This window comes from Scyliorhinus canicula, chromosome 20 (genome assembly GCF_902713615.1).
Source record: "Scyliorhinus canicula chromosome 20, sScyCan1.1, whole genome shotgun sequence".
Taxonomy (NCBI): domain Eukaryota; kingdom Metazoa; phylum Chordata; class Chondrichthyes; order Carcharhiniformes; family Scyliorhinidae; genus Scyliorhinus; species Scyliorhinus canicula.
In genome coordinates, this window is record NC_052165.1 from 68,145,331 (window position 1) to 68,159,377 (window position 14,047).

General features: G+C 44.9%; 1 protein-coding gene across 1 annotated transcript in view; it reads left to right on the forward strand.

Moving 5' to 3' along the window:
- The window catches only part of LOC119954961 (sortilin-like), a 138,785-nt gene that overhangs the window by 107,182 nt on the left and 17,556 nt on the right, over window positions 1-14,047 (forward strand). Inside the window, exons 12-14 of the mRNA XM_038780709.1 lie at window positions 2,403-2,509; window positions 13,361-13,463; window positions 13,586-13,757. Coding sequence (XP_038636637.1) covers window positions 2,403-2,509; window positions 13,361-13,463; window positions 13,586-13,757 — 382 coding nt within the window. The remainder of the gene's footprint in view (window positions 1-2,402; window positions 2,510-13,360; window positions 13,464-13,585; window positions 13,758-14,047) is intronic.

Genomic DNA, 14,047 nt, shown 5'->3' on the forward strand with positions numbered 1-14,047 from the left:
TTACAGCGCAGAAGGAGGCCATGCGGCCCATTGAGTCTGCTTGGTCCTTGGAAAGAGCACCCTACCTAAGACCACACCTCAACCCTATCCCCGTAACCCAGTAACCCCACCCAATCTTTTTGGACACTAAGGGCAATTTAGATGGCCAATCCACCTAACCTGTACATCTTTGGACTGTGGGAGGAAACCGGAGCACCTGGAGAAACCCACACAGATACGGGGAGAACATGCAGACTCCGCACAGGCAGTGACCCAAGCCGAGTCATGTACTTGCGACTTTGGAGCTACTGTGCAACCATGCTGCCCCTGTTATCTGAGTTTGTTTTAACCACATTATCACTGATTGCAGTGCCTGAATTCCTGTAGGAGTTATCCACTGGGAGATCGTCAGACTTGTTGGAAAAATGGCATAAACAATAAATTGAACTGTTTCCCCAGGAGTTTTAGCCCTGCTCTTGCACGCCCCGGTGCTCCAGTATGCAAATGATACCCTAAATATACTGCAATATCTTAAATCCACTCCATTTCCAGACTTTTCCCTTTCAGAGCTTCTGCCCCTTGAACCACCCCTTGAACCCCTTGAACCACCAACCCCCACCCCTTTCAGTGATGCCAGGTGTGCTCCCCACAATCCTCGTGAATGTCACCCCTCCATTGTCTCAGCAGAGAGACATTGGAGACAGCTAGTGGAATAAATCAACAGAAGAGAGTGGGGTACAAAAGGGTGATGCAGAACCACAGCAAATGCAGAACCACTGCGAACGAGACAATCATCCAGTAACCAAAGTCAGAAAAGTATCTGACAGCCACAGGGAGGGAATGAGAAAGAAAGAGAGGGAGACAAATGGAGGGGAAAAAAACAAGGAACTAATCAGAAAGAAAGAACTTGCATTTATATTGCACTGATCAGGCCCCATGATGTCTCAACATACCATAGGTTACTTTGAAGTGCAATCACTGTTGCCACTTAGACAAACACAACAGTCACTTTGTGCACAGCAATGTCACACAGGCAGTAAATGAAGCAAGTGATTAGTGGTGCCAGTTGAGGGAGAGTTACCCAATCATTTTCCAATGGTATTACGGTGTCATAATATACATCTATGTATAAAATGGAGTGCAGACAGGCGGTGATTGACACACAGGATGACCAGTAAGCACACAGAACAGAGCAGCCAGTCACCAGACAGGACTCGACCACTATAAAGCCAGAGGGCACCAGCTTTCCTTCTCTCTCGGGCCCAAGCCTCTGAGACAGTCAGAGCTCGTGAGCATAGCCAGTGCAAACACCATGTGGTAGCTGGTAAGTCTGGTCAGGCTAGCATCAGGTCTCCATTCAAGTCAGCATAGTGTCAACCCACAGTTGAACATGTATAATAGTTTAGAGGTTAAATAAAATCGTGTTGCATCTCATCAAGTGTTGGAAGTCTGTCTCTCGCTACACTGCATCAAGTGCAGTCCACATCGGCCCATCCAGTCCAACACATCATATGGAACAAACCAAAATCCAGTTAGACGAAGGAAGAGAAATTATTCTTCAAATTCGCTATCGTCAAAATAGTGCATGGTATGTGCTGGGGTGTCCATATACATCAAATCAACACATTCACATGATCTGAGGCTACGCAGCACTCTCTGATCTGACTCCTGGATTGTGAACGTAGCTTGGCTCCAGCCACCGATCGTAAGTCCAGTTGCCAGCAGCTCCTGTTACTCTGATATCTTGGCTTCTGGGCCGTTTGCTCTCCAACCTGGTTTTGCAGGGAAACTGTGCACACTGTAGGGACCATTCTGGGAATTTAATGGCAATCTGGGAGGTGGATGGGTGGATGGCAAATGCACTACGCCTGTCAAGTGTGATCTCTGTGTAAATTAAAGTCACTTGGTGAGTCAGCCCAATCAACTGGTTGAAAACAGGAGATGTGACACTCCAGGCATTAATCATAAGCTGCCTTACCATATAGCCTGCCCACGTAATGACTGACCCCAGGGCTGCCCGGGACCACATGGCTACTTATTTGGACTCATGCAGCCTTTCATAATTAGGTTCCTCATTTGGAGAATGAGTTTGGTGAACCAGGGACGCTTCTGGGAATATTGCCGGAGGACACGGTACAGCTGGAAAATGGGAATGTGTGGTCACTCCAGCATGTGCGTGGTGTCTGCTACATTGGAAAAGGCTCTTGCCTAGGCGCCTAGCTTCTGCACCAAAGACAGGTGCTGGTCCTTCACAAAAGCCAAGCGGGGACTTCACTCCTGCTCCACGCCCCTTTTGTAAACGTGTTAGTGGCTCAGTGTAACTCTCCTGCCATTAGAAAATAACATGTTCTCTCAGCTGATCATCAGCAACATAATGGAGAGTCTGCTCGTGTTTAATAATCTCTCTTTCAATGCATTTGTAGATAACAACATTCGATCAGTGATTACATTTGACAATGGTGGAGAATGGAAACCTTTGAAAAAGCCAGATAATAGTCACTGTGATACAACAGCCAAGAATTCACAGATGGTCAGTAGAAACATTTGTTGTTTTGGAAAATTCTTTCTAGTAGTGCTTCAATAGCATTTTAGTGGAGTTTTGTTGACCAAGAGACTGTTCAGGCAACATAGTTGCTCTTTACGTCTTCTCCCAGCCCGACTGTGCAATACAGCACAGTATTCCAATACTTGTACTTGTACAGGTACTTTCAATACCTGGATGTAGATGCTGTTGAATGTCATTGTTGGTAATACCTGCTTTCTTAGTGCATGACTCAGTTCAAAAGGAGACAAAATTCCTCTCTTATTGAGGTTCAACATAATTGTTCACTTGGTACCCAGATCAGAACTAATAGAGCTTATATAAACAACAAATTCTTCTCTTCAAACAATATGTGAAACGTAGACTTTTCTGATTTTTCTATGTCCAGTATCCCAACAAAATACTGAGAAACTGTTTGACTACTGCTGAGCTAACAGCTTATGGGGCTGCTGTATTGCTTGTCTCTAGTTACCCTTGAGAAGGTAGAGGTGAGCTACCGCTTTGAACAATGCAGTCTGTGTGCTGAATATGTGATCAGTGTTCTTGGGTAGGGGGTTATATAGGATTTTGTCACAAAAATGTGTGTATCTGTGTCATGAGAATGTCACTTTAAGGAATGTTTGGCTGCTCATGCTATGGCAGTGATGTTAGAGTGTGGGTGGAGCGGAACTCTGGCTCTGCTTTTTAGTTTCACTTTGAGAAAAGCTTGGGTGTACCTGTGTCTTTTTGGTTTCGTTTCAGTGTTGGAGCTGAAGCCAGACAAAGCAGGTGTACTGTTGTTCTCTCTGCCATGAAAAGACTATCTCTTGATCATTTGGTGAATTCAGAATTATAAATGTTCTCAATAGTGAATTTAAACCGGATGTGCTTCTGTTAAAAGGTGTTTCTTTTGTCTTCTGGATGTTGTTTGGGAATTTATTAAGGGTTACTTAGTGTTGTATTCTTTGGGGGTTGTATTTGAATTAATGGTTGCTAAGATGTTCACTATGTTTTTAAAAGGTTAACTTGAGTTCATAGAAAAACATTGTTTTGCTTTAAGAAATACTTTTTGATTTTTGCTGTACCACACCTGTAGAGTGGACCATGTGCTCACCATACCACAATCTATTAAAAGTTGTGGGTCAGGTGAACTCCATGATACACTTTAGGGTCTCTAAACGCTGGCTCATAACAATCTGTGTGTCTATGTTGTTGCTCCATTGTTTGCTGTCTCATCAAGCAGTCTGGAGGCTTGTATGCTTGAGCATAAACAATTTATTATTAACCCAAAACTATGCACAGCTCGAAGATATAGCCCAACACGGGTGCTGCTGCCATGCTGGCTCCTTCTAGTCTCTTCTATGTGACTCCATACATTACTATATGGGCGATACTGTTCCCAGCCCCACATTAACCCTTAAAATGCCTGGACACAATTTATACTACACCTCCCCAGTCCTTGAATAAATATATTCAAAATACAGTCTTTTTGCTTAAACATCTCCCACCAACCATGACTCCCCCTACCCAACCCCAAGACTCTGACTTTACAAGTTCAAATGGTCTGGAGGATTATCAATTCTTCCACATCCTGTTCTTGTCACGTTTGGAGGAATGGTACTTTTTTTGTGGTTGACTTTGTAGGTTTGATATTGAAATTGTAGTATTCTGTATTCCTGGCATTTGGTTTTTTTACATTTGATTTAATTTTCCCCCTCCGAGTTGCATTTCTCTTTATCACCAACCCTTCCCCTTTGTTTGGACCCTCTGGGCTTGTCCCATTCGGAGGGTCACTCCCTCCATTTCTAGAGTGGACTTATCTGAGTGACGATGTTTCAAAAATGGAACCTTCATTTCCACTTGCTTCACAATGTCGGTCAAATATTCCTTTATTCTCTCATTGCCCAGAAGGTATTCAGGCTGCTGAGATTTTTTCATTCGCCTCGACAACGACTGTGGTGATTTCAGTTGTCGTTATTTCAGAGTTCTCTATGAAACCCTTAGAGAAGCTTAACAGTTTCAGTTCCTTCTAGAATCTTTCTTCCATGGTCACTGACTGCTCTTTGGTGTTTTCCAATTCACTTGTTAGATCCTTGATCTGTTTCCTAGAATTTTCCTGATATTTTATAATGCCTGGATTTGCTCTTCTCTACTGCATATCCCATCTTTAATGTCTACTTCAAATGTTCGTCTTCCAGAATTCTCCTTGGTTCTATTTTTTCATCAGCAAAAACTCACCTTTCGTCCATGAATATTGGTCTCCTTCACCGAACAGTTCTTCCTTCGCAAAGCCTACTTTCTGTGTGCTATCCTTCAAGCTCACATTTTTAAATTGTACTTCTCCCAGTTGGCTCTGACGCTCTTCACCTTTTTTTGTGAGGATTTCGTCTTTCTCTTGCAACCGTTGAGCTTTATCTTGGCATTCTAGGTTTCTGATTTTCATTTCAGCCATTTTATTTTTCTGCAGCTCAATATTTCTCAGTACATTTGAATTCCTTGCGCTTCATTGTCGGATTTACATTTTCTGATCTTATTTCTGATGTTTCTTTCTCCATCTGCAGCAGAGCTTTGTCTTTGCCCTTCATTTTGGTTTCACTGTTGGCCAGGTCTCTTTCTGGTGAAGCCTTCTACTCATGGCTTCATTATCTGTTTACTCGGAACGTTCTATGGCCTACCCTTTCAATGCCTCATCTTCTCCATTCAGCTGATTCTTCAGCTTTTCAGTCTCTTAGTTTCTTCCTGGAGTATTTGAATATAGCTGAGTCTTCTCTGTTGACTGATTCTTCAGTTCTTGTAGTGCGACATTAAATTTGTTTTGCTTCTCTTCATAATTTTCCAGAGGAACAAACTTTGACCTGAGGTATCCTTGGAGCAGGTGGAAGTCCTTCACCAAATTTTCCTTTTCTTTTTGAAGCTCAATTGCATATCATCTTGAATTTCCTTGCAATTCAAAAAAGTCTTCTCTCATTTCTTCTGTTCTCCCATTCTTCTGTTCCAGGCGGTCTTCATTTCTTCATTCTTCTGAAGGGTTATGTGCCTGTTTTGCACTTGATCAAGAAGAACCATCAGTTGTTCATTCAATTGTTTATTTTTTTGTTTCTTCTTGCCCACTTGCCCTGCACTTCCTGTGCATTACTTTGACACAACTGATAGCTCCATTTGCAGAAGTAGTATTCAACATCATTTTTTAGTTCATGGTTTTTCCTAGGCTATGTATTGACTCTGAGTCTTTCTGGACTGCAACTTTGAGCACATCTTCTGCCTGCTGTTGTGCCTGGCTATACTACTGGTTGGGTTTGTCCAATTCAGCTTTGATATGACCATTTTTTCTGTTGTTCAGCTTCACTTTCGTTTTGTAAATTTTGTTTTTTTGGATTACATGGGGCAGGATTCTCCCAGCTGCTCGTTTTTTTGATCACAGCAGGCGGCGCACTGGCAGAGGGATTCTCTGCTCCCGTCACTGTCAATAGTAATTCCTATTAAAGCCATCTCATTCTGCTGGGAAACCCGCGGGCGTGGGTGTGCTGCCAGTGGGACCAGCGAATGGCCGGAGAATTCCAACCGAGATAACATTTCTTTATTGTCGCTCCACACTGCCACCTGCTGCTGCAGTTTGGGTACTTTACGGAATTTTCAAAAAGTTGGTATTTTTTAAGCCTTTTCCTTCCTCTGCATTAAACTCTTCTGCTCCTGCACTTCATTGTAATTTTTTAAAAATTCATTCATGGAGCGTGGGCATTGCTGGCCCGGCCAGCCTTTATTGCCCATCCCTAATTGCTATTGAGGGGCAATGAAGAGTCAACCACATTTCTGTGGGTCTGGGGCAGCACAGCGCAGTGGTTAGCACTGCTGCATCACGGTGCAGTAGTTAGCACTGGTCCCAGGTTCGATTCCAGCTCTGGGTCACTGTCCATGTGGAATTGGCACATTCTCCCCGCGTTTGCATGGATTTTGCCCCCACAACCCAAAGATGTGCAGGGTAGGCGGATTGGCCACGCTAAATTGCCCCTTAATTGGAAAAAAAATAACTTGATACTAAAAAATTTAAAAAATTGAAGTCTCACGTAGGTCAGTAAGGACGGCAGATTTCCTTTTGTGAAGGATATTAGTGAACCGGATGGGTTTTACGACAATCGGCAATGGTTTCATGGTCACCATTAGACTTTCAATTCCAGATTTTTATTGAATTCAAATCTGCAGTGGTTGGATTTGAACCCGGGTCTCCAGAGCATTACCCTGGTATTCTGGTTTACTAGTCCAATGACAATACCACTACGGCACTGCCTCCTCAGTGCTTACATGGTCTGTGACCGTACTGTGTTTTGTTTGAGTATTGTCTCCCTCGGTCTGGCCTCTCCTATGTCTTTTGGCCTGTGGTATCCTGTCTTCCTCTCCTCAACCCCCTCAGTGCTTCATTGGGGTGTTCTCGGCTTTTTGTTTATAAAGGTCTGTGCACTCTACAACATGGAGTTTGTCAAAGACTTTTAATATTTCACCAATTGTGGTTGAGGATTCACCGATACTTTGTTTTAGGATTACTTCATCCGCAAATATAAGAACAGGTTAATTTGTACTTTGTTCCTGATTCTTTACTTAATCCTGATGTACTCTTATAATGTAAAACCGTTTTCTCTCCAAAACTCAGAATTTTGTGTGTAGTTTGGCTTTTGACTTGGCCCAAATTCGTTTGGTAATTTGTTTTACTATCAATGTCTTTTTTTTGTAACAGGCGAGGTAGATCTTTAAATTTCCTTCACCAATAGCTCCATGGGTGAAATTCTCCCAAAGGGAGACAAACTGCCGATGCCAGAGTGAAACCCGGAGTGTTTCACTCCGGTGTCGGAGGCCACTCCTCACCCCCTATTCTCCTCCCCCCCCCCCCCCCCCCCCCCCTCCCCGGGGGCTAGGTGCGGCGGCGCATCAATCTCGCGCGCTGGGCCTTGACACTTGCGTCAAAGCGGAGCGGCCTGAATGACACGGCCGGCGGCGCCTAAATGACGTCACCCGCGCATGCGCGGTTGCTGTCTTCCCCTCCGCTTCCCCGCAAGACATGGAGGATTGATCTTGCGGGGCGGCGGAGGGAAAAGAGTGCGTCTTTTAGAGACACCGGCCCGATGATCAGTGGGCACCAATCGTGGGCCAGACCCCTCCTGAGCACGCCACTGGTGCTCGATCCTCCCTCCACAGGCCCCACATGCAGCAGTCGCGCGATGTTCACGCCGGCAGCGACCAGGTGCGGTTGGCACCGGTGTGAACCGGTCGGGTTCGGCCACCGCACGGCCCATGCGGGCCGGAGAATCGCCGTTCGACCGGAGCGGCGATTCTCCGAGCGGCCTGTCGCAAAACGCGACACGCCATTTGGGGGGGGGGGGGGTTGGAGAATCGCGTGGGGGTGCCAGGGCAGCGTGGCGTGATTCACCCGGCACTCCCACGATTCTCCCACCTGGCGTGGGGGTTGGAGAATCGCATCCCATGTCTTTTCTCTCTTTGATCCTTCTATGTTTTGTCAGGTTTCGGTCAGCTTCCAGTGCACCCATAGGACCGTTTTCTTTCCAAACTAATCGATTCTTGAGGAAACATCAAAACAAGTTGTTTGGACCAGCGCCTGCCCATCCATGCCTGGGAATATACTGGGAGGCAATTTTCTCTTTTTTTTAGCTCTGCCTAGTTGCAAAAACATTTTTTTAGTTTCAGTTGAGCTTGACCACCAGGTGCTACGGTGCCAACTGTAGACACGTTACTGCAGCTTTAAAGCAGTTACACTCTGGAATGCTAGTGGTCCTAATTCCTGATATTTTAAAAGGCAATTTCACCTTTTTAAAACTGTATTTTGTTCACCCTTCTTGTGATTTGACTCGGTCTCTGGACTCTGCATTCACTTTTTCATCATTCACTTTTTCATCTGTGAAGTGTATCTTCTGCTGTTTTTTCAGTTTATTTTATCCTTTTATAGAAACTTTGCTCAATTTTGTGATCTGGCCAGGTCCTTTGACTCTGTGTCTGATTAGTTCTGGCAGTAGAGCTTTTTAATTCATCTGTAATTGTGTCTTCAAATTAGGTGCAGTTCGTTCAAGCTTTAGTTTCTTTATTTTGTTTCATGCTTTGAGATTTGGGGTTCCTTCTCCAGCCTTTCTCGGATTTTGGGGTTTATCCTTCATTACCACCATGTTGTAAAATTGTTTGGTGTGGCGATAAGAGATCTAGAGACTTGTATGAGTGAGCATAAGCAATTTATTGTAACCCATAACTATACACATATCCAAGGCACTTCCATGCTGGCTCCTTCCAGACTCTACTATACACAGTCTATCATTGTGTGATTCAGTACATAATTACATGGCTACTATCCAGTCACACATTAACCCTTGTTCTGCCTCAGCACCCTTATACTACAGGTAGATGTGTCTGTATCTGCACCTGTGTGTTCACATCAGCCTGCGTGCATTTATGTTTGTGAATGTATTTACTTCTCTCAATCTTGCTCCTCTTCAAGTTTCTTCTCCAGGTGGTGCAGACTTCCATGACTGAATAGGGAGGCTGAATCCATAACTGGCTTCATAGAGTCGTGCAGGTTAATTTAACCTGATTTCTACTCCCCCCACCTTCCCCTTTTCTTTTCTTTTACTGCTGCCTTTGCAGGGCTCCATTTCCAATCTCTGGTCAGGATTTTCCAGCCCTCCCCGGCGGGATCGTGTGGTCCTGCCAAAGGTGTTATTCCCACCCCCACAACGACGGGTTCCTCGGTGGCGCGGCCAGCAAGCAACGCAAATGACCCATTGACTTTGGCGGAAACAGAACATCCCGCTGGCGGTCAATGGCGCGCTGCCTCCATTACTGGAAAACCCGCTGCTGGGGGGGGGGGGGGGGGGGGGTTGGACTGGAAAATCCCGGCATCTGTTCTCTTTACTGATCACCGTAAATATGACCGAACCTTTCCTTGATGTTGACAGGCTTGGTGCTCGACTGTTGAACAAAAGGCAGAATGCAACATTGTTCGATATTCCTACCTCCATTTCCCTTTAAACTTTGCACACCCTCCATTTCATTATTCCTCTAATCTCGGTGCAAAGTAAGGATCATGAGAGACCATTTATGGGCGGGTGGCGTGGGGGTGGGGGGGGGGGGGGGGGAGTAATTCTCCTTCCACTTTAAAATCTCAACAGTATTCGGAAAGTTTAAAACCTAATTCTGAACAACTGTTTCCTTTGTTGCTTCCTTTGCTCACTGTTGCAATGTCTGTTGCTATGGTTACGTGCACTGAAGAAAAACAGCATTATGAAAGCATTGTTTCACTTTCTCCAGCAGACTAAGATAGGCTAACAAAACCAGTAGTTCCATTTTATACTGGAGTCACATTTGGAATGAACATTATTGCACTGATGAAGCTCAGTTTCTCAAAACCTTTTCATGTGGATGTAAATTTCTAACCCCCTGCCCAAATTCACTGATGGTCATCTCAGTGGGCGAATCTATATCTACTCCATTTCTATTCCCACACAATCTGTTGAATATAGGCAGGAAGTAAGAAAGAGAAGCACATGGTTCATCAATTAGTAAGAGTTTGTTGAAAGTACTCCTCTGCTGTTTATTCAAGCTCATTAAATAGCTTCATATCACAATTTTTTAAAAGCCTGAGCAAAACTTTGTGTTGTGCATAGTTTTTGTAATGCAGTTGTATTTTGTCATCAGGTAAATAAATCTGTTTGTTTGCCTCTCTTGCTGCATATCACAACACGAAAGAGCAATTAGTCGCTCGTTCAGGCTCCATGTTGCTCATTTTATCTCTTTTTGAAATACCACATGCTGTCCAGAGGAACATTGTGTAGAAATGGATTAGGTCCTGTCTCTATGCCGATGATGCACATCTCTACTAGTTCATCCCATCCACTATCTCTGCATTGTCACGTTGCTTGTCTGATATCTAGTCCATGATTCCCCTAATTTCATGCAACTAACCACTGGAAAGATTGAAGTTATTGGGAGACTAAGTGTTGACGCCAGCGAAGCATGTGTGGACTTTCGCGACCGGAAAATCGGCGTGGAACCTTCATCGATTCCGGTACCAGTGAGGGGTTAGCACTAGTGCCAAGTGAAACTCCCGGCGGATCGCAGCGAAAACGGCTGGAGAGTAGCCGGGTCCCGGTCCGCGCATGCGCACAGCTGACGACCTGCACCAGTCGGACTGTAAAACATGGCACCAGCCGTGTGCGAACCCAACCCGCCCCAGCAACAGCCAGCAGCACAAATCCCGGCCAAGTGTGGCAGCGCTGGACACTGTCCACAGCAGGCACGCCGGGTTCCCAAACGCTCGGGACCACATGTGACCCGTGCTGTCGGGAACTCGGCCCATCGGGGGCGAAGCATTGTGGCGTTGAAACGGTTTGTGGCACGCATCACGATGGCGCCGGTTTTGAGGGGGTGGAGCATGGCGGACTGGCATCAAAGCGGCACCGGCATTGATTTTGGCATCGAAATCCATTTTCCACCCAATCGCTGATCACGATTTTGTTGTCGGGCTATAAAGAATCCAGCCCATTATCTTTGGCCTCCGCACAAACTTCATTCACTCGGCACTAATTTGTCCACTCTGAGCTTCCAAAAGTTTGGACGCTTCCACCTCTCCTATCACTGACCCTTCCTAGTCTACCTTGCAGCTCAAACTCTCATGCATGCTTTTCTTAGCTTCACACTGGCGATTCTAATTCTTTCCTTGCTGTCCTCCTCTACTCTGCTCGCCATGAACCTGAGCTCATCAAAAGATTTGCAGTCCACATCTTAACCTGGACCAAGTCCCACTCGCTAATCGCCTGTGCTGTCGTACTGATCAACATTGATTCCCGGTTCACCAATGCGTTGAATTTAAAATTGGTCTTCTGATAATTTCCCTGATGTCCTTGCCTCTTCCCAAGTCTGTTCCCTCATCTAATCTTGCAACCTCCGAGAATACTGTATTCCTCCAACTCTGGCCTCAGCCATCCTCCAATTCCTTCTGGCCATCTTTAGTGGCCATGTTTTCGGCTAGAATGTGGCTCTGAAATTCTTTCCCTAAACTTCTGCACCCTTGCCACATCTTCTCAGTGGAAATGCATCTTGAACCCCAACACTATGTCAGTTTTGGTTTATTCTCTGTGAAGTTCCTTCGAATGGTATTGATGTTAAAAACTCTATCCAGGGGAAGTAGATGCTCCATTGTTATTGTGTGGAATGGCTGATTATTGTGTGGAACTAACATATGGGCAACAGAGTTTTTGATGACCTCAAACTCATGCAGGAAGGAGTATGGGAGGCAGACCAGTCCAGCAATTAAATGTATGAGAAGAATAATAACCACACGTTTATCTCCTGGAGTGCAGTTGCATTCTTGGGTGACAAACTGGACCTTGAAGAGTAGCAGATAATTCGACACACTGATTAATAAAACAATACTTCAAATGCAAATTCATCTGACACATCTTGAGCTCAGTCAGTATAGCAGATTATTTTACAACTTACTTTTTCGATAATTTGATGAATTTTGTGATGGTTTTTTTGACCCACCTGGAACAATGTTACGATCCTCGTCAGGAAACCATAAACCAAACCAACCAAATTTGCAGAATAATCCCCACGTGAAGAAATCACCCTCAAGATTTCACTTTTTGTACCTTTTTTTACTTTAACATGAATCAAGATCAAACTAAATTGAGCATGAATTGAACAGGTAAATGATAATTCAAATAAATTTCACTTTATAAAAGCTGATACAATAAAGATACAAGCTGAAGGGCCTGCATCACTCCGCAGACATGTGTGGCCCCATGTGCTGTCCCAGTCTTCCAACTCAATCTCTTTGGCCCTCTTGTTACAATCACCTGCCAGTGTAGTCCATCTGAGGTCCCTTGGATACAGTTAACACACACGCCCACTTGGGTGGCACGTGGCAGAGTAGTTAGCATTACTGCCTCACAACACCAGGGATCCGGGTTCAATTCCGACCTCGGGTGAGCTTGCACATTCTCCCCATGCCTGGGAGGGTTTCCTCCTGGTTTACCAGTCCTCCCAAAGTCCAAAGGTGGATTGCAGATTAGTTGGATTGGCTGTGCTAAATTGCCTCCTGGTGGGGATAGGGCGAGGAATGGGCCTAGGTAGGGTGCTCTTTCAGAGGGTCGGTGCAGACTCGATGGGCCGAATGGCCTCCTTCTGCACTGATTCTATGTCTACCATGCAGATCATGCCATTCTTGATGGTGTACTTTTCCAAAGTTCCTTTTTCCAACCAACAACGCCAAGTTCACAACCTGGTCCTCTGATGCAAGCTCTCAACTCTTTTGCATGCCTCAGCTACCTTTCAGGGTTGAGTTGCTCTTAGCTTCATTGTACCTCACTTTCCTGAGAGCTTCTGGAATTCTGTTTTTCTTTTTACTGGACAAAAACAAACAACTTTTGCAGCATTTTGCTGCCTTCTATGAATAAATTCTATGTTACTCTATCTGCCGCTTTCTCTTTGTGTCTGATATCCTTTGGCCTCAGCTTTCCTCCTTGTACTTTTCTTTGTCCCTTAATTCTTCATTTTAAGGTTGTAAACAATTTTATCGGATAGAAACGAATCTCAAAGCAGTACTGAAGAGGGATGAATGGCGAGTTAGCGTTTTCTGCTGGTATAAAGCTCACATCTGCTTTGCTAATGAAATTACAGAGCGCAAAGAGTGTTTAACATGCAGTTTCTAAATAACACATTGGCCAGCCATTTCTTCGAGCTCTTGTATATACGGGTTTGTCACATGCCAAAGCAGATCCAAAGCCAACCTAAAAGATTAATTTTATGAGCTGATTGCCAAACCTTCTGCAATATTACTTAAAACGTGCTCGTCTTTTCTTCCAGTGTAACCTTCACATCCATGCTGCGTACAGCATCTCCCAGACCCTGGATGTCCCTGTGCCTCCGCTCAGTGCACCAAATGCAGTGGGCCTGATCTTAGCCCATGGTAAGTCATAATTTTCAGCATGTTCCGCTTTTACTGAAAGCTTAGCGTTTTGTGTCAGCCTCTCTCTGAATTGCCTAGCAAGAGAAATGCTTTGTCTTGTTGAATCTATTGTGATTCCACAGGTAGCGTAGGAGATGCCATTTCTACCATGATCCCAGATGTTTATGTATCTGATGATGGCGGGTATACATGGTCAAAAGCACTGACCGGCCCACACTACTATGCCATTCTCGACTCAGGAGGTTTAATTGTGGCAGTGAAATCCAGTCCGGACAAGGCCATCCACACTGTAAAGTAGGTTGCTTTTTCTAATTAAATTATTGTACGCAAATATTGCATGCTTGTTTATAATGTGTTGGCACCTCATGTTTAGCAGGCTACACATGTTGAAGCATGCGGTGCAGCTTGTTTGTTTTAAAAGGATTCTCGATGGGTCAGATTTTATTACAGAAAATGCATGTGTGATGCTTGTGGTGTTTGTCCCTTTAAGGGTAGCACAGCAGAAGAGGACCACCTGGCTTGAGGGACCATTCGGGACTGAGAGTGGGTAAACGCCCCCCCCCCCCCCTCCCTCTCCCCTCCCC